The sequence below is a fragment of the Conger conger genome, chromosome 17 (genome assembly GCF_963514075.1).
Source record: "Conger conger chromosome 17, fConCon1.1, whole genome shotgun sequence".
Classification (NCBI taxonomy): domain Eukaryota; kingdom Metazoa; phylum Chordata; class Actinopteri; order Anguilliformes; family Congridae; genus Conger; species Conger conger.
The window spans coordinates 33,684,272-33,702,342 of record NC_083776.1 but is presented as its reverse complement, the minus strand read 5'-3'; the positions used below and the strand labels follow the sequence as shown (position 1 = coordinate 33,702,342).

Sequence of the window (18,071 nt, the reverse complement as noted above, 5' to 3'; positions counted from 1 at the left end):
AAGTTAAATCTTGACAAATTTCTTTAGTTTGAGTTTGAAGTCGACACTGCCATTTTTCTAAACAGATTAATATTCCTTTTCTTTGCTTCCTGTAAAGGAAAAACGCAGACTTGATAAAATTTGTTAATGCTTTGATTTAGAATTGAATGTGTAATGTTTCCACTACATTTGAAATATGGAACTAAACGCTATTAAAAAATAATTGCACAATATTCACTTTAACACACTGCAAATTATTTGAACACAACTGTAACTACATATTTATATTGTAGATATTAGTTTAAAGAGCTGCTGCACTGCAGTCGCAAATACATGGATGTGTACTCAAACATGCCCTTTTCACATATTGTAGTTTTCCATTACTCAAACACAAGAACACAATTGTTTGTAAAATCAAGGTTTACTTCACTTTGATCTTTGGGTGTTTTGTAAAACATTGACTTTGTATGGCTGTGTGAGTACAGCAATCAAGAACCCCACAAGGAAATGAGGCACACACTCTCACAGACCAGTGACAAAGCGAGACAAACCCACGCTCACAAGGACAGAGTCCGTGTTTTAAAACATTAAAACATCAGCTGTGTTATTGATGAGCCTTAACACATTCCCACTCTGTCAAATAGAACAAGTCATCACTGCTGCAGTGAGATTCACTCCACCGCTGTGACCTTTAAAAACCTTCTAAGAGCGTGTTTCACAGAGCTGGGCAGAGTCATATTTTACCCACAGTGCCTCAGCAATATTTATATTTCCAGGGTCGTGTTCTTGCTGTAATTGCACAAGCCAGAGTTTCTGCCAGGTGAACACACACCTAACAGTCTGTGGACGGTGCCCTGACATCCCTTCTCTTTGTAGGTATTTTGAGAACCTCACGTAAATATTATATGCAGTATATTTGATAAATAACCATAAACCCTAAACAACCAATGGAACAATGAAGGCCTGCCTCTCTCAGACAGACAGCACCTGGCACAGTATATCAGCGCTCCTCCTATGCTTTGTCCAACTTCAGAAGGCTGGCAACACCCTCCCTCCTGGAGGTGTAAGAGGCGTGTTTCATCCGGAACATGCTGGAGGGGAACAGGTTCCCACTTGGTGCGTACGTCTCCCCCCCTTTTTGGCCCATCAGTGTGCGCAGGGTTTTGTTGCGGGAGAGGATCTTGTCATAGAACTCCACCCCTCCCTTGGCGTAATCCTGGGAGACGCTAGCGGCCGTCCGATCGGACTTGTAGTCCATCCAATGACAGACGGCATCGGATGTGAGCAGGTAGGAGACGGCGCCCAGCGCCAGCGCAAACACGTTGACCGCGCCGCGCTTCAGTGCTGGCCCGCTGTACAGGCCAAAGATCTGCTTCAGCGCCACGCTATAAACGCACACCCCGGCCAGGCAAGCGGGAGCCACCGTGGCGTGGAGCACAGGTCCGCCGCTGTCCAGCCGAGCCACCTCCCGCGCCACCGCAAACTTCTGCGCCTGTGGGGAGAACAGCAGGGCATCCTTGAGGACGGTGCCCGAGCTGCTGTCCCAATCCACTTCCTTCCCATTGATGAGAATGACCCGGTTCGTAATGCCAGTGGAGTCGTCCAGGGTGCTGTTGAAATTAGCGGGGATGCCTATCCGAGCTCCTGAAGGCATCCAGGGCACCCCAGCCCCCACTGGCTGAAAGCCGAAGGCAGCGAAGGCACTGTATTTCTTAGGGGAGCTGACCCCCAAATCCGTCAGGACCTCCTGAAAGGTCTTCTCCAGTTTTTCAGAGAGATCTGAGGGTTCCCCTTTGCTCCAGGCCTGGTACACTTTTTTGAAAGCATTATCTGGAAACACGTGGTAGAGTATGTTGACGGAGAACGCCGCTCCGCACCCGGCTATAAGCAGACCAGCTCTGTACTTCTTAACAAGCGCGGTGATTTTTCGAAACGGGAAAGACATGGCTTAATCTTTCTCTTCCCCAATATTAGGACAGGCTTCAGAGATCTGCATGGAAAATACGCATACAATATCACACTGTACACTGCAAGAGAATAATGTGACTTAAATGAATTAAGCTCGTACGTTACTTTGTTGCAGGAACTACGCACCCAATGTCGTCAGATTACATTACAGTGACGTTAGGTAGCGAGGTAAAAGTTAGTAATTCAGCAGTTTGACAAAAATAGAGATAAATACGCTCATATATTAACGAATGACAAAATTTTTTTTAGAAGGAATCACCGGTGAAATGCTGCTCACCGTATGAATAATATACCACGAATTAAAGCTAACGTTACTGATCCTAGGCTAACTTAGCTCCACAACCTTAAATCAAACAACATGAATCGATGTTGACAGCCTATATCGTGGCGGGTTTACAAGCACACGTATAACCACACTAAACTGTTTCCAGATGTTAACAAAAATTGTGGCAAATAAATATTTTTTTTACCTATTAAGCTTAACATAAGCTACACACATTCTGTTAACATTGCTGCAAGGACGGTGGTGGCACGGGCAAGCATGGGAGTCGTAAAGCACTTTGAAGCCACACAAATTTCAGCACGACAGTTTCGCGTCAGTTTACAGCCAATGATGGTACCTGCTGCAAACGATTCATACTTTGAACATTCATTGCATTGAGATGTGAAAGAGCTGGAGACAGGTTCCGCGTAACGGTTCCATAGATTCCAATGGGAGCTGCTCAAAACCGCAAGAAGCCAGTACATGGCGGCTGCCATATTTGACCTATATGCTTTTTTGGCACCAGAACACGCGCCAAAAACGGGAAACGTGAACCAGAAACGTGACGGGATAAACAGGATATCTTCTTCAGTGCGGCTCACAAATAAAATCCGTCCCTGGAGTGTAATTTGTTCAGTGTGAAGAAATGTAATAGTTTTGAATTGACTTCAATGGGAAAATGTGTTTTTTGGCATCAGTGGCTCAATAAACTGCAATACCTCATTTAACCACTGGAGGTTGCGAGCTTCTGGGGGAATTTGTACAGAAATTGTATTCAGAAATTGGAATGGTGGAGAGAACACACAACAAACAAACAACACAGAACATTTTGTTTTGTCATTTTAGTTTAGTATGAGTATCATTTAATTATTTAATAACAGCAATATATAAATAGAATATAAATATAGAAATCGACTTTGTTATACAAAGACTGGCCTCATACGCTGGAGGTGGTCCCATGCAGTGTGTAAAAGCCCAGCACTTCAACAGGATCTGAGAAATGTAAAATCCTTCTCCCTGATGGTGTGGCAGTAAGCAGATTACAGACTCTAGTTCACACAAAGTCCTCAAACTCATTTGGAGGGATACAGAGCATTGAAATGAGGGCTTCACATGCTTAAATAATGATTAATAGTCACTTGCTTTGGACTGTAACTGAGATGCCGTTGTTAAGCTCCAATCATTGTCCATTAAACAGCAAGAGGGCCAAGAAGAAACAGGTTAAGTCAGAGGTTAACTACCAACTCTGTTCTCCATTTTGTTTTTAACACTGAATCACTATGACACCAAAAACCTCACTGACTTAGGTTGGGTTACCAACTAATACAGTCAGTTTCATATTTTAAGACAGCAGCTATTCTTTGAAACATGTATTTTTTTTAAATAACGTTAAGTACCCAGAATGCACAGCTTTAAGAAGACACTGGGCACTAGTGCTCATTCAATAAAAAAGAAAAAGTTATTCCATTGTTTAAATAAAATTGTGCCAGGTTATTAAATACAGGTCATAAATAAGAGACAATAAGAGAATACATATTTACATAGTAATTTTATGGATACACAGTTACTGCTCTTTTGACCCATAAATACTGCCCTGCAACTGCAGAAAAGTGGACAATTAATGATGAATATTTGGGGGGGAAATATGGGCAGGGCCAGGGTTGTCTCTGAAGTCCTTCATAAACAGAAGTAGGTGCAAACCAGTAGGGATGACTAATGATAGCAGAGCAGGTTGTTAACTAGCTGCAGAGAATGAGTCTATATGTATAATGGATTAACTTTTTTGTTCTCCCATCATATTTGTCAAGCCCCAAGTTGATTATTATTATTTTGTTTTGGTAAGTGTTATCAAGAGGATTGAAGTTCATGCTATTGTTAAGCAGTAACAGGAACTATTAACTAAATTCATACATGTTGTGGTCCAGCTTGCCAATTTTTCTTTAAAGTTAAAAATTATTCCAATTGACCGCTTAGGAATCAAATTATACAACACTACAAACTCAACATTTTCAATTACAACACATTGTCAACACTCCATATTTTGGCACGCAAATCAGAACGCTACACTGAGAATACAATCAGAAAACCCTGCTTCTGACAATCCTGAGAAAGAATCTGGACTATGAAGTGAGAATTGTTCAGGTACAAGAGTGACTGGTTCAAATATGAAGTGGATTCTGTTCGAGTAGACTCTTGAAAATTTTCTAAACAATGCAAAGGAACAATGCTACTAGTGAAGGAAGTGTTGGCTTCATTACCATAAAATATGGTGGTGCTGATGTCATCAGTGGCTCACTGACTTGAACGATCATGGTGCTTTGCCTTCGATTGAAAATCTTTCACTCCACCGCAGTGACCTTTAAAAACCTTCTGAGAGCGTGTTTCGCCTCACAGAGCTGGGCAGAGTCATATTTTACCCACAGTGCCTCAGCAATATTTATATTTCCAGGGTCGTGTTCTTGCTGTAATTGCACAAGCCAGAGTTTCTGCCAGGTGAACACACACCTAACAGTCTGTGGACGGTGCCCTGACATCCCCTCTCTTTGTAGGTATTTTGAGAACCTCACGTAAATATTATATGCAGTATATTTGATAAATAACCATAAACCCTAAACAACCAATGGAACAATGAAGGCCTGCCTCTCTCAGACAGACAGCACCTGGCACAGTATATCAGCGCTCCTCCTATGCTTTGTCCAACTTCAGAAGGCTGGCAACACCCTCCCTCCTGGAGGTGTAAGAGGCGTGTTTCATCCGGAACATGCTGGAGGGGAACAGGTTCCCACTTGGTGCGTACGTCTCCCCCCCTTTTTGGCCCATCAGTGTGCGCAGGGTTTTGTTGCGGGAGAGGATCTTGTCATAGAACTCCACCCCTCCCTTGGCGTAATCCTGGGAGACGCTAGCGGCCGTCCGATCGGACTTGTAGTCCATCCAATGACAGACGGCATCGGATGTGAGCAGGTAGGAGACGGCGCCCAGCGCCAGCGCAAACACGTTGACCGCGCCGCGCTTCAGTGCTGGCCCGCTGTACAGGCCAAAGATCTGCTTCAGCGCCACGCTATAAACGCACACCCCGGCCAGGCAAGCGGGAGCCACCGTGGCGTGGAGCACAGGTCCGCCGCTGTCCAGCCGAGCCACCTCCCGCGCCACCGCAAACTTCTGCGCCTGTGGGGAGAACAGCAGGGCATGCTTGAGGACGGTGCCCGAGCTGCTGTCCCAATCCACTTCCTTCCCATTGATGAGAATGACCCGGTTCGTAATGCCAGTGGAGTCGTCCAGGGTGCTGTTGAAATTAGCGGGGATGCCTATCCGAGCTCCTGAAGGCATCCAGGGCACCCCAGCCCCCACTGGCTGAAAGCCGAAGGCAGCGAAGGCACTGTATTTCTTAGGGGAGCTGACCCCCAAATCCGTCAGGACCTCCTGAAAGGTCTTCTCAAGTTTTTCAGATAGATCTGCGGGTTCCCCTTTGCTCCAGGCCTGGTACACGGTTTTGAAAGCATTATCTGGAAACACGTGGTAGAGTATGCTGGTGGAGAACGCCGCTCTGCACCCGGCTATACACTGTTATCCAAATTATTATGCAAATTATATTTTTCTCTGATTTTCCTAAATAGTCGATGCAAATGCATAATTTTCAAGTCATCAACTGTTAGGGTATAATTCGAATGTTATTGAACAAACCTCCCAATGATAACAGTATTTTTTTTTTTTTTTTTTTTTTTTTTTTTTTTAAATTAAAATGCACTGTTCCAAATTATTACGCACAACAGAGTTTCAAAACATTTTATAGGTTGTAAAGAACTGAAAATGGTCATTTGTTGAATTTGCAGCATTAGGAGGTCATATTTACTGAAATCAAAAGCTATTTCAATCAAAAACATCTTAACAGGTCAAGTTACATTTTAACATATTAGCAGCTTCACAATTCTTGCATCCATTGAACTTGTGAGTTTTTGGAGAGTTTCTGCTTGAATTTCTTTGCAGGATGTCAGAATAGCCTCCCAGAGCTGCTGTTTGGATATGAACTGCCTCCCACCCTCATAAATCTTTTGCTTGAGGATGCTCCAAAGGTTCTCAATAGGGTTGAGGTCAGGGGAGGATGGGGGCCACACCATGAGTTTCTCTCCTTTTATGCCCATAGCAGCCAATGATGCAGAGGTATTCCTTGCAGCATGAGATGGTGCATTGTCATGCATGAAGATGATTTTGTTACGGAAAGCACGGTTCTTCTTTTTGTACCATGGAAGAAAGTGGTCAGTCAGAAACTCCACATACTTTTCAGAGGTCATTTTCACACCTTCAGGGGCCCTAAAGGGGCCAACCAGCTCTCTCCCCATGATTCCGGCCCAAAACATGACTCCGCCACCTCCTTGCTGACGTTGCAGCCTTGTTGGGACAAGGTGGCCGTCCACCAACCATCCACTACACCATCCATCTGGACCATCCAGGGTTGCAAGGCACTCATCAGTGAACAAGACTGTTTGAAAATTAGTCTTCATGTATTTCTGGGCCCACTGCAGCCGTTTCTGCTTGTGAGCATTGGTTAGGGGTGGCCGAATAGAAGGTTTATGCATAACTGCAAGCCTCTGGAGGATCCTACACCTTGATGTTCGCGGGACTCCAGAGGCACCAGCAGCTTCAAATACCTGTTTGCTGCTTTGTAATGGCATTTTAGCAGCTGCTCTCTTAATCCGATGTTTTTGTCTGGCAGAAACCTTCCTTATTGTGCCTTTATCTGCACGAACCCGTGTGTGCTCTGAATCAGCCACAAATCTCTTAACAGTACGATGATCACGCTTAAGTTTTTGTGAAATATCTAAGGTTTTCATACCTTGTCCAAGGCACTGAACTATTTCACGCTTTTCGGCAGCAGAGAGATCCTTTTTCTTTCCCATATTGCTTGAAAATGGAGGTCTGCTTAATAATGTGGAACGTCCTTCTTAAGTAGTTTTTCCTTTAATTGGGCTCACCTGGCAAACTAATTATCACAGGTGTCTGAGATTGATTTCAGTGATCCAAAGAGCCCTGAGACACAATACCATCCATGAGTTTAATTTAAAAACAAAAAATGTAATCTTTATGACACTTCAATACAATTCGCATAATAATTTGGAACGCGGTGTAAGCAGACCAGCTCTGTACTTCTTAACAAGCGCGGTGACGGGAAAGACATGGCTTAATCTTTCTCTTCCCCAATATTAGGACAGGCTTCAGAGATCTGCATGGAAAATACGCATACAATATCACACTGTACACTGCAAGAGAATAATGTGACTTAAATTAATTAAGCTCGTACGTTACTTTGTTGCAGGAACTACGCACCCAATGTCGTCAGATTACATTACAGTGACGTTAGGTAGCGAGGTAAAAGTTAGTAATTCAGCAGTTTGACAAAAATAGAGATAAATACGCTCATATATTAACGAATGACAAAAAAATACTATTTATTTTTTAGAAGGAATAATATCACCGGTGAAATGTTGCTCACCGTATGAATAATATACCACGAATTAAAGCTAACGTTAATGATCCTACGCTTAGCTTCACAACCTTAAATCAAACAACATGAATCGATGTTGACAGCCTATATCGTGGCGGGTTTACAAGCACACGTATAACCACACTAAACTGTTTCCAGATGTTAACAAAAATAGTGGCAAATAAATATTTTTTTACCTATTAAGCTTAACATAAACGACACACATTCTGTTAACATTGCTACAAGGACGGTGGTGGCACGGGCAAGCATGGGAGTCGTAAAGCACTTTGAAGCCACACAAATTTCAGCACGACAGTTTCGCGTCAGTTTACAGCCAATGATGGTACCTGCTGCAAACGATTCATACTTTGAACATTCATTGCATTGAGATGTGAAAGAGCTGGAGACAGGTTCCGCGTAACGGTTCCATAGATTCCAATGGGAGCTGCTCAAAACCGCAAGAAGCCAGTACATGGCGGCTGCCATATTTGACCTATATGCTTTTTTGGCACCAGAACACGCGGCAAAAACGGGAAACGTGAACCAGAAACGTGACGGGATAAACAGGATATCTTCTTCAGTGCGGCTCAGAAATAAAATTCGTCCCTGGAGAGTAATTTGTTCATTGTGAAGAAATGTATTAGTTTTGAATTGACTTCAATGGGAAAATGTGTTTTTTGGCATCAGTGGTTCAATAAACTTGGTGCAGTGGGTAGCACTGCCGCCTCACAGCAAGGAGGTCCTGGGTTCGAATCCCCGTCGGCCTCCTCTCTGTGCGGAGTTTGCATGTTCTCCCCGTGTCTGCGTGGGTTTCCTCCCACAGTCCAAAGACATGCAGGTTAGGCTGATTGGAGAGTCTAAATTGCCCATAGGTATGAGTGTGTGAGTGAATGGTGTGTGGGCCCTGTGATAGACTGGCGACCTGTCTAGGGTGTATTCCTGCCTGCTGGGATAGGCTCCAGCCCCCCTGTGACCCTGTTCAGGATAAGCAGGTTAAGATGATGGATGGATGGATGGCTCAATAAACTGCAATACCTCATTTAACCACTGGAGGTTGCAAGCTTCTCTGGGGGAATTCCAATCCCTGGTACCCTGGATTCAGTGTCTGAATGATAGCCAATTTTGACCACGGAAGAGATACCTGTCACTTTAGTTTGGTAGTTTGGTATTACTTATATTCTAAAATATCATTTAATTTGCAAAACCTGGATCCTTTATATCACATCTCCTATTTAGTTACAAAACTGTATTTTAAAATATTACCTAGTTCACTTGCATTGAGTAAGCACAAGCTTGTCAAATATATATGTTTCTGTCGTTAGTGCCTTCCTGTGCCATTTGCTATATTACACACGATATGAAGGCATTATAATGATCTGTAATTTAAGCTGCAAAAAAAAAAAAACATGTTACTGTTGGAGTGTCAGGTAATTAAATGACATATGTAAGAGGTATTACATTACTACATGATTGCCTATGGTGGTAATATATTTTCACATATCTGTTGGATAGTTGAGGTATTTGTACAGAAATTGTATTCAGAAATTGGACTGGTGGAGAGAACACACAACAAACAAACAACACAGAACATTTTGTTTTGTCATTTTATTTAGTATGAGTATCATATAATTATTTAATAACAGCAATATATAAATAGAATATAAATATAGAAATCGACTTTGTTATACAAAGACTGGCCTCATACGCTGGAGATGGTCCCATGCAGAGTGTAAAAGCCCAGCACTTCAACAGGATCTGAGAAATGTAAAATCCTTCTCCCTGATGGTGTGGCAGTAAACAGATTATAGGCTCTAGTTCACACCAAGTCCTCAGACTCATTGGGAGGGATACAGAGCATTGAAATGAGGGCTTCACATGCTTAAATAATGATTAATACAGTCACTTGCTTTGGACTGTAACTGAGATGCCGTTGTTAAGCTCCAATCATTGTCCATTAAACAGCAAGAGGGCCAAGAAGAAACAGGTTAAGTCAGAGGTTAACTACCAACTCTGTTCTCCATTTTGTTTTTAACACTGAATCACTATGACACCAAAAACCTCACTGACTTAGGTTGGGTTACCAACTAATACAGTCAGTTTCATATTTTAAGACAGCAGCTATTCTTTGAAACATGTATCTTTTTTAAATAACGTTAAGTACCCAGAATGCACAGCTTTAAGAAGACACTGGGCACTAGTGCTCATTCAATAAAAAAGAAAAAGTTATTCCATTGTTTAAATAAAATTGTGCCAGGTTATTAAATACAGGTCATAAATAAGAGAATACATATTTACACAGTAATTTTATGGATACACAGCTACTGCTCTTTTGACCCATAAATACTGCCCTGCAACTGCAGAAAAGTGGAAAATTAATGATTAATATTTTGGGAAAAAAGATGGGCAGGGCCAGGGTTGTCTCTGAAGTCCTTCATAAACAGAAGTAGGTGCAAACCAGTAGGGATGACTAATGATAGCAGAGCAGGTTGTTAACTAGCTGCAGAGAATGAGTCTATATGTATAATGGATTAACATTTTTGTTCTCCCATCATATTTGTCAAGCCCCAATTTGATTATTATTATTATTATTTTGTTTTGGTAAGTGTTATCAAGAGGATTCAAGTTCATGCTACTGTTAAGCAGTAACAGGAACTATTAACTAAATTCTTACATGTTGTGGTCCAGCTTGCCAATTTTTCTTTAAAGTTACAAATTATTCCAATTGAACCCTTAGGAATCAAATTATACAACACTACAAACTCAACATTTTCAATTACAACACATTGTCAACACTCAATATTTTGGCACGCAAATCAGAACACTACACTGAGAATACAATCAGAAAACCCTGCTTCTGACAATCGTGAGAAAGAATCTGGACTATGAAGTGAGAACTGTTCAGGTACAAGAGTGACTGGTTCAAATATGAAGTGGATTCTGTTCAAGTAGACTCTTGAAAATTTTCTAAACAATGCAAAGGAACAATGCTACTAGTGAAGGAAGTGTTGGCTTCATTACCATAAAATATGGTGGTGCTGATGTCATCAGTGGCTCACTGACTTGAACGATCATGGTGCTTTGCCTTCGACTGAAAATCTTTTGATTTGGTTCAAACAGTCAAACACTGGCAGTACAGTCTGCTTTACTGGAAATAATTCCCATCCTTAATGGTTATAATTTCCCTGTCAAAGTTAATAGAACTCAATATAATGGCTCTTGTTGAGTAAAGTGCCTGGGTCAAAAACCTAATTGTTTTGGATTCAAATACTTTTATACACTTTATGGAGCTTCACAAAATTTGCACACAAAATTGCACATCCTGCCTTCTGGTCCTCTTAGTTGGCTCAACTGCACCAGGCAAGATCACAGAAAAGTACTTGACTCTAAAACAATTATGTATTTGATTCTGGTCCAAATGATTATTATTATTAATTACAGTGCATCCGGAAAGTATTCACAGCGCTTCACTTTTCCCACATTTTGTCATGTTACAGCCTTATTCCAAAATTGAATAAATTCATTTTTTTCCTCAAAATTCTACATACAACACCCCATAATGACAACATGAAAAATAAAAAACTAAGAAATCACATGTACATAAGTATTCACAGTCTTCGCTAAGTACTTTGTTGATGCACCTTTGGCAGCAATTACAGCCTCAAGACTTTTTGAATATGATGCCTCAAGCTTGGCACACCTATCTTTTGGCAGTTTCGCCCATTTCTCTTTGCAGCACCTCTCAAGCTCCATCAGGTTGGATGGGGAGCGTCGGTGCACAGCCGTTTTCAGATCTCTCCAGAGATGTTAAATCGGATTCAAGTCCGGGCTCTGGCTGGGCCACTCAAGGACATTCACAGAGTTGTCCTGAAGCCACTCCTTTGATATCTTGGCTGTGTGCTTAGGGTCGTTGTCCTGCTGAAAGGTGAACCGTCGCCCCAGTCTGAGGTCAAGAGCGCTCTGGAGCAGGTTTTCATCCAGGATGTCTCTGTACATTGCTGCATTCATCTTTCCCTCAATCCTGACTAGTCGCCCAGTTCCTGCCGCTGAAAAACATCCCCACAGCATGATGCTGCCACCACCATGCTTCACTGTAGGGATGGTATTGACCAGGTGATGAGCGGTGCCTGGTTTCCTCCAAACATGACGCCTGGCATTCATGCCAAAGAGTTCAATCTTTGTCTCATCAGACCAGAGAATTTTGTTTCTCATGGTCTGAGAGTCTTCAGGTGCCTTTTGGCAAACTCCAGGCGGGCTGCCATGTGCCTTTTACTTAGGAGTGGCTTCCGTCTGGCCACTCTACCATACAGGCCTGATTGATGGATTGCTGCAGAGATGGTTGTCCTTCTGAAAGGTTCTCCTCTTTCCACAGAGGAACGCTGGAGCTCTGACAGAGTGACCATCGGGTTCTTGGTCGCCTCCCAAACTAAGGCCCTTCTCCCCCGATTGCTTAGTTTAGACGGGCGACCAGCTCTAGGAAGAGTCCTGGTGGTTCCGAACTTCTTCCATTTACGGATGATGGAGGCCACTGTGCTCATTGGGACCTTCAAAGCAGCAGACATTTTTCTGTACCCTTCCCCAGATTTGTGCCTCGAGACAATCCTGTCTCGGAGGTCTACAGACAATTCCTTTGACTTCATGCTTGGTTTGTGCTCTGACATGCACTGTCAACTGTGGGACCTTATATAGACACGTGTGTGCCTTTCCAAATCATGTCCAATCAACTGAATTTACCACAGGTGGACTTCAATTAAGCTGTAGAAACATCTCAAGGTTGATCAGTGGAAACAGGATGCACCTGAGCTCAATTTTGAGCTTCATGGCAAAGGCTGTGAATACTTATGTACATGTGATTTCTTAGTTTTTTATTTTTAATAAATTTGCAAAAATCTCAAAAAAATCTCACGTTGTCATTATGGGGTATTCTGTGTAGAATTCTGAGGAAAAAAATGAATTTAATCAATTTTGGAATAAGGCTGTAACATAACAAAATGTGGAAAAAGCGCTGTGAATACTTTCCGGATGCACTGCATATCCAAATACCATTTTTAGATGTTTTTCGCAAAGCATTGTGATACAGAGGGAACACCATCTTGCATGAAAATGAAAATGTTTTTTTTTACAAAAGGCAGAATTCCACGCAGCAGTCTTGTGAATCACCACGCCGTATCAGCCTATTCCCAGTTCAGCTCAGGGTGTTTTCCATGAGCAGACAGGCAGGATAGGGGCTGTGTGACCTGTGTTTTCATTCCGTTTTGTTGTGGTCCTCCACGCGGCCCAGAACCTTTCGCCTCTGCCACAGCATGTGAAAGTAGAGCTGGGGAAAGACTGGGCAGGAAGTGTGGAGGGCGGCACGTCAGGGCTCATTTCAACTCTTCAACCCCTCCTAAGTGTATCCCTATCCAGCCTACGTCAGATAATGTGCCCTTTCCCAGTCACTGTGGGGCAACACAAAGTTTTATTCGATGCACTATATGGTTTGAAGAACCTTGTTCATAATATGTTAAAATCTAATCAGACACCACATGTAATGATGTTATTGGCTATTCCTCCGTAATAGTCTCTCCAATTTTCAGCACTGTAAGGAACCTCATTGAATGAAAATCAGGGAGTATATTCTGGTACATTAAAGTAGCCCGTTCACCTTCTTGCAACTTCTGTTAAGCAGAACCTAAGACAGTTTTTTTTCCATGCCAAATTCACAATTTTTCAAAACCTATAAGCTCTTTTGAAACCTTTCCCTCTCTACTGATAGGTCTTTCACAAAGTACACCTAATTAAATCCTCCATTTGTGTATGTAACTATAAGTTTGTGTGGTCAAGATGGAAAACATCCCATTTTTAATGGTGCCTGGTTCAGTGAGGTAGTTGCAGTGGAGTTGCATGTACCATGCTACCTTCACTGTCTCCCTGATGTTAAATACAGGCAGTATAATATTCTAAAGGATTAATTCACGGCATTAATATGATTGGTGGGTACTTACGGGGGATGTACGCAACCATGGTGATGATGAGGAAGGTATGGTAGCTGAAGGAGAAGTTGTATTTGTTGGGAAGTGTGACGGAGTAGAGGCCAGTCTTCTTAACGTAGGGGAGGGCTGCATGGATGGTCAGCAGCTCCCCCGACACGCCCATGGGGTACAGCACAATGAAGAGGGTGTACCTGCTCAAGCATAGAAGGCGGGGCTATGCGTGACCATAACAAACCAAACACACTTAAAGGAACAGTTCACTTTCTGTCATTTTTCAATATTATTTCAGATTTAGTGATTGTTTTCAATTAGTTTTTCTATGCAATGGAAGCCCTTTTAGATATTTACAGAGGGGCAGTCCAAACCCCAAAGCAGCTTGTATAACAAAATCTAGCCTCTTGAGGTTGTATGTGTGCATAATGCCTACTTATTCTACAAAACAATTAAATCCTGCTTCCCTATACCCACTATTGCACAACTGCAGGTCATCAGGGACTTCTGTAATATCCCCTATCGCTGACTGCAAACTAATCATGAGCTCCCTTATGGTGTCATCTTGGCCCACTTAGCATTCAGGGGCTCTTCAGACTCCATGTGTGAAGACAGCTGGTTGGCCCTACCTGGCCCACTTGATGAGGTACGGCAGGTGGTTGAGCAGGGTGAACGTGTAGAAGGAGTAACGAACGATCTCGGTTATGGTCCAGGCGACCACAAAGAGGAGAACACTGTCCTCATTCTGAATCTGGCAAAATAGGAATATAGTGAGTTAGAATGAGAATGGAAACCGATATTCACAACACCGTCTCTCTCAGACAAATTTTCTTTGGTTATACAAAACCATTTTAACCAGATGAGTCTACAACTCCTTCCCACACCAAACACAGAATATAATTTTGAACACTGATACTTTCATACTGATGCAAGTGCAGGTGAAGTAAAAATGAAGTAAGTTCCTGTGTGATGCATGTCTCTCACCTCTCTTACGCTATGTGTCACAGCCCAGGTAAGGAACACACGAGACATCACCTGGAACCCCGTCAGGACCACGGAGGAGGGCACAATGCCTGCCAGGCACATTTCACACCAAAATGCATCCAAATACAAGCACATGTGACAGGAACCTGTGTCTAAACAAAAAACCTATCTGCAGGAGCATGAATTGACCTGAAATCAGCTGAAACAACTGAGCAGCAGGTGGTAAGGTGTCAGTCTGCAGCTGTAGATTATTTTGCAATAGCAAACAAAATAGTCTGATTTAGCCTTCAATGTCTGAAAAGCAGGTGCAAAATCATGCCCTGCAACAAGGGGATTTCTGTGTCTCATCAAATTAGCACCAACTGCACCAAGTCTGTCACATACAGATTCATATTCTTCTGTAACCAATATAAAATAAGCAAACTCACCAATGGCACAGTGCATTATCTGCAGAGAAAATCAGAGGTGAAAGCACTGTTAATATAATAATACGGAATATAATTAGATTTAGAAGTTCTGCATGTCCTTCTGGAAAAGCAACACCAGCACACAGCTTGGCAAAATAAGGTTTTGTGAACACAGATTTTAGTGACTGGCCAAATTCAAAATGGATAGCATGAAGTCATGACAGAGATTGATTCACTAAAGCTGGCACTCACGATGTGTGACAAAACCTATTGTAAAGGATTCAATATTTTATCATATACAAAGGAACTGAACTCAACCAATAATTAATAATGACTTGTCATGAATATTACTTTTTATAGAATCACAAAAAATATTTGAAGAAAACTGAATACTAAAAACACTTGCACATGTTTATAACTTACAATTGTTGACAAATCTTGATTGAATCCGGGCCAAGTATATAATATATACTTCACAGTGGTACCCAAACATCAATAAATTCATTGTGCATCACACATTTTCTACTTCTACTGCTAGGCATACCGAACACAGTTTGATACAAGGTGGGTCAGAGAAAATGTATTCACTCATTAAATGGTCCACAAGCTTGTAAAGCCTGAGAACCCTTATTATACGGTATTTGCGTGTTCTGAGCATGGTTAGGCCAGAAACCATGGGCCATGAAGTCTCACCTCCATAATGGCTCCAGTCTGGAAGAATTTCAGAGGCTTTTCTATGGAGTAGTACAAGCCATGGAAACTGCCTTTGGCGAGATATGCACGCACCAGCCCTACAGCGATGACCAGCCACCTGAAACACCCATCTGATGTTAGATTACAGCCAGACACTGACAGACCCAAAACCAGTAGGGGTTTTGTATGGACTGTACTTTGGTGTTCATCATATTAAATATCAGGAAGCAAAAAGTCTACATTAATTGATCGAAAAAGCAGGGACCCCCTTTGGAAATAAATGTGACCTACAGTGGCGTCTACTAGGAAACAGATACTGTTTCAGATACTGCAAACATTTTGGGTCAATTATAAAAATCATCTCAAAAATTGTCCATTGAAATCTCAATCTAAAAGCATAAGGCAACAATCAGTTTGTTATTACCAGTGTGTCTTTGTTTAGGTAATCTCATTTCATGCATATTTTACAATATATAAGTGGATTATACTGTATGTTTAAATTAAATGACATAGCACATCATTTTGTTCTGTCTGGTGTTTGCATTTGGATTGGGGAATGCTATGGGAAAGGCAGCTGGCTGCTGAAATGTTTCGTACACCAGTAGTGGCATTCTTTCCTTTGGACCAAGCATACTCCACACCTCTAGTGATAATAGGGATGGATGTTGTGCTGTGGGGTATTTATTGCAAAGAAGCCAGTTCCAGAAAAGGGGTTCCAGTTATAATAGCAAATTCTCAGTTAGGCCATCTAATCATATCCTGATTCCCAGTACATCACCCCCTCCCTGCTTCTGCTGATGTTCAGTGTGGTGAGCCTTCTGCTTTGGACTTTTTGCGACTCAGACTCAGTAGCCTACTTAGCACAAAACAATGCCACTAAAATAATGAGATTTGTTGTGTAATAACAATTTGTTTCCTTTATTATATTATAGGAAGTTCATTGGTTTATTCTAAAATGAATGGACATGCATCGGGGACCTAGTTGTCCAGTGTTGACAGTGTAGACCTTGGACCAGTCTAGACTGCTTTCGCTCACTGATAGCCGTGCGGCATACGTATGATGTGTGGATTGACTAGCCTAAACCAGCAACCTTGTTAGCTGACAGTATACAGCTACCTACATCGCTGTCATTTTTTTTTAAACGTTTTAAAAATTTAACAGCAATTAGCACGCTATCAGGTGACGACCACTTAATACCATACTGACAGAGTTTGGTCTGTAAATGAACGACTATGCAATGTTAGCTCGCTTCTGTTCAGGAAATGTGTTCGTTTGATGCTCAGCACACTGTAATCCCTGTGACTGTATCCATCCAACGCATGATGATGAAAGCGCTAGATAAATGTTAAACTATGTAGCTAGGCATACAAAACTACTTCGTAAATCAAGATACAGCGTTACATTAACCGCACTTTACATGACACCCTAACACCTTATGGTCCAATGAGTTAAGTTTTGCCATTATTGGTGAATGGTCCAAACGTGTTACAGCAATGTCTGACAACATTGGACTAGTCCATTTAATGAATCGTCAATTTAGTTAGCAAACGTTACCCTCCCGACTGGAGCTAGGATGTCCAACGTTAAATGGCTGAGCGCATTTGTGCATGGCAGCAAGCGCTTATAAACGTTTATAAGAATAACTTTGCTAGGCACTAATGCGTTTTAAAAACCCAGTTTAGATTGCTCGTTTAGATTAAATACATACCCAGCTGTCATCACTACATTGTATATGACCAGATACGCCGTTGCCAGGGCTCCTGCGGGTTCCCTCTTGCGCCGGTGACCCAAATCGTGGTGACTCGTTTTGCTGGCCCTCACAGACGTCGGTGCAGCCATGACTGCGGACTCGCGGTATCTGCAACCAGTTCGCTCCTTCATCGATGCAGGAAATGGGATAAAGCCGCCATACAGTCTTCCTTTGCCCACATCATAAGCCCCCGTAGATGTCCTTTCGGCAAGCAGCGACATCTGTGGCAACATAGAGTGTCTACGGGTTTGTGTTACTAATGAGGATGTCTTGGATTTATGTTGCTACAATTTACTTACCGAATGCAAAATGTTTAATTATCTTAAGTCACCCAATAGCAACGGAATCTCGGTCCTGTGCCCATATTGGAGAAATGTGACATAGTTGCGAGGTGCATTCGTTTAAAGCCTATACCACAATACAAGGCCTAATATATATCCCTACATACCCTTGGCCCTAATAGTCCACACCAAAAAAATCGTGGTCATGTCGTCGATATTTTTTAATGTCCATGCCTATATAATTTAGTTTGTATATTCCATTATACATTTTCTGTTTCGTCTTAAGAACTACAGTTCTGGTAAATAT

General features: G+C 42.1%; 3 protein-coding genes across 10 annotated transcripts; all 3 read right to left on the bottom strand.

Moving 5' to 3' along the window:
• Window positions 1-381: 381 nt before the first annotated feature.
• Window positions 382-7,917, bottom strand: LOC133116204 (transmembrane protein 177-like). 8 transcript variants are annotated; one of them, XM_061225531.1, is made up of 2 exons: window positions 7,886-7,917; window positions 382-1,969 (listed from the first exon to the last, which is right to left on the bottom strand). In XM_061225531.1, exon 2 carries the CDS (start codon window positions 1,922-1,924, stop codon window positions 992-994), a length of 933 nt encoding a protein of 310 aa, XP_061081515.1. In that variant the 5' UTR covers window positions 1,925-1,969; window positions 7,886-7,917; the 3' UTR covers window positions 382-991. The 8 variants fall into 8 exon arrangements, with proteins under 8 accessions (XP_061081515.1, XP_061081509.1, XP_061081513.1 ...); XM_061225525.1 differs by lacking the exon at window positions 7,886-7,917 and adding an exon at window positions 2,568-2,714; XM_061225529.1 differs by lacking the exon at window positions 7,886-7,917 and adding an exon at window positions 2,445-2,564.
• On the bottom strand, window positions 4,730-6,644 carry LOC133116316 (transmembrane protein 177-like). Its single transcript, XM_061225756.1, has 2 exons — window positions 6,507-6,644; window positions 4,730-5,770 (listed from the first exon to the last, which is right to left on the bottom strand). Exons 1-2 carry the CDS (start codon window positions 6,642-6,644, stop codon window positions 4,895-4,897), a joined length of 1,014 nt encoding a protein of 337 aa, XP_061081740.1. The 3' UTR covers window positions 4,730-4,894.
• A 4,817-nt stretch (window positions 7,918-12,734) lies between the features above and the next one.
• Window positions 12,735-17,658, bottom strand: LOC133116536 (very-long-chain (3R)-3-hydroxyacyl-CoA dehydratase 2-like). Its single transcript, XM_061226186.1, has 7 exons — window positions 17,442-17,658; window positions 15,733-15,850; window positions 15,061-15,079; window positions 14,633-14,721; window positions 14,278-14,399; window positions 13,670-13,848; window positions 12,735-13,013 (listed from the first exon to the last, which is right to left on the bottom strand). The coding sequence occupies exons 1-7, from the start codon at window positions 17,612-17,614 to the stop codon at window positions 12,931-12,933; spliced, it is 783 nt and encodes a 260-aa protein (XP_061082170.1). The 5' UTR covers window positions 17,615-17,658; the 3' UTR covers window positions 12,735-12,930.
• Window positions 17,659-18,071: the final 413 nt, after the last annotated feature.

Excerpts from the sequence above, each read along its gene's own strand:
- LOC133116204 (XM_061225531.1), bottom strand. The coding sequence starts at position 1,924 with ATGTCTTTCCCGTTTCGAAAAATCACCGCGCTTGTTAAGAAGTACAGA.
- LOC133116536 (XM_061226186.1), bottom strand. The coding sequence starts at position 17,614 with ATGAAGGAGCGAACTGGTTGCAGATACCGCGAGTCCGCAGTCATGGCT. Across the intron at positions 14,400-14,632 it reads TGACACATAGCGTAAGAGAG|ATTCAGAATGAGGACAGTGT; the intron begins GTGAGAGACATG and ends CTATTTTGCCAG. Across the intron at positions 13,849-14,277 it reads TACCTCATCAAGTGGGCCAG|GTACACCCTCTTCATTGTGC; the intron begins GTAGGGCCAACC and ends ATGCTTGAGCAG.
- LOC133116316 (XM_061225756.1), bottom strand. The coding sequence starts at position 6,644 with ATGGATGGTGTAGTGGATGGTTGGTGGACGGCCACCTTGTCCCAACAA. Across the intron at positions 5,771-6,506 it reads CCCCTTTAGGGCCCCTGAAG|TGTATAGCCGGGTGCAGAGC; the intron begins GTGTGAAAATGA and ends TTTGGATAACAG.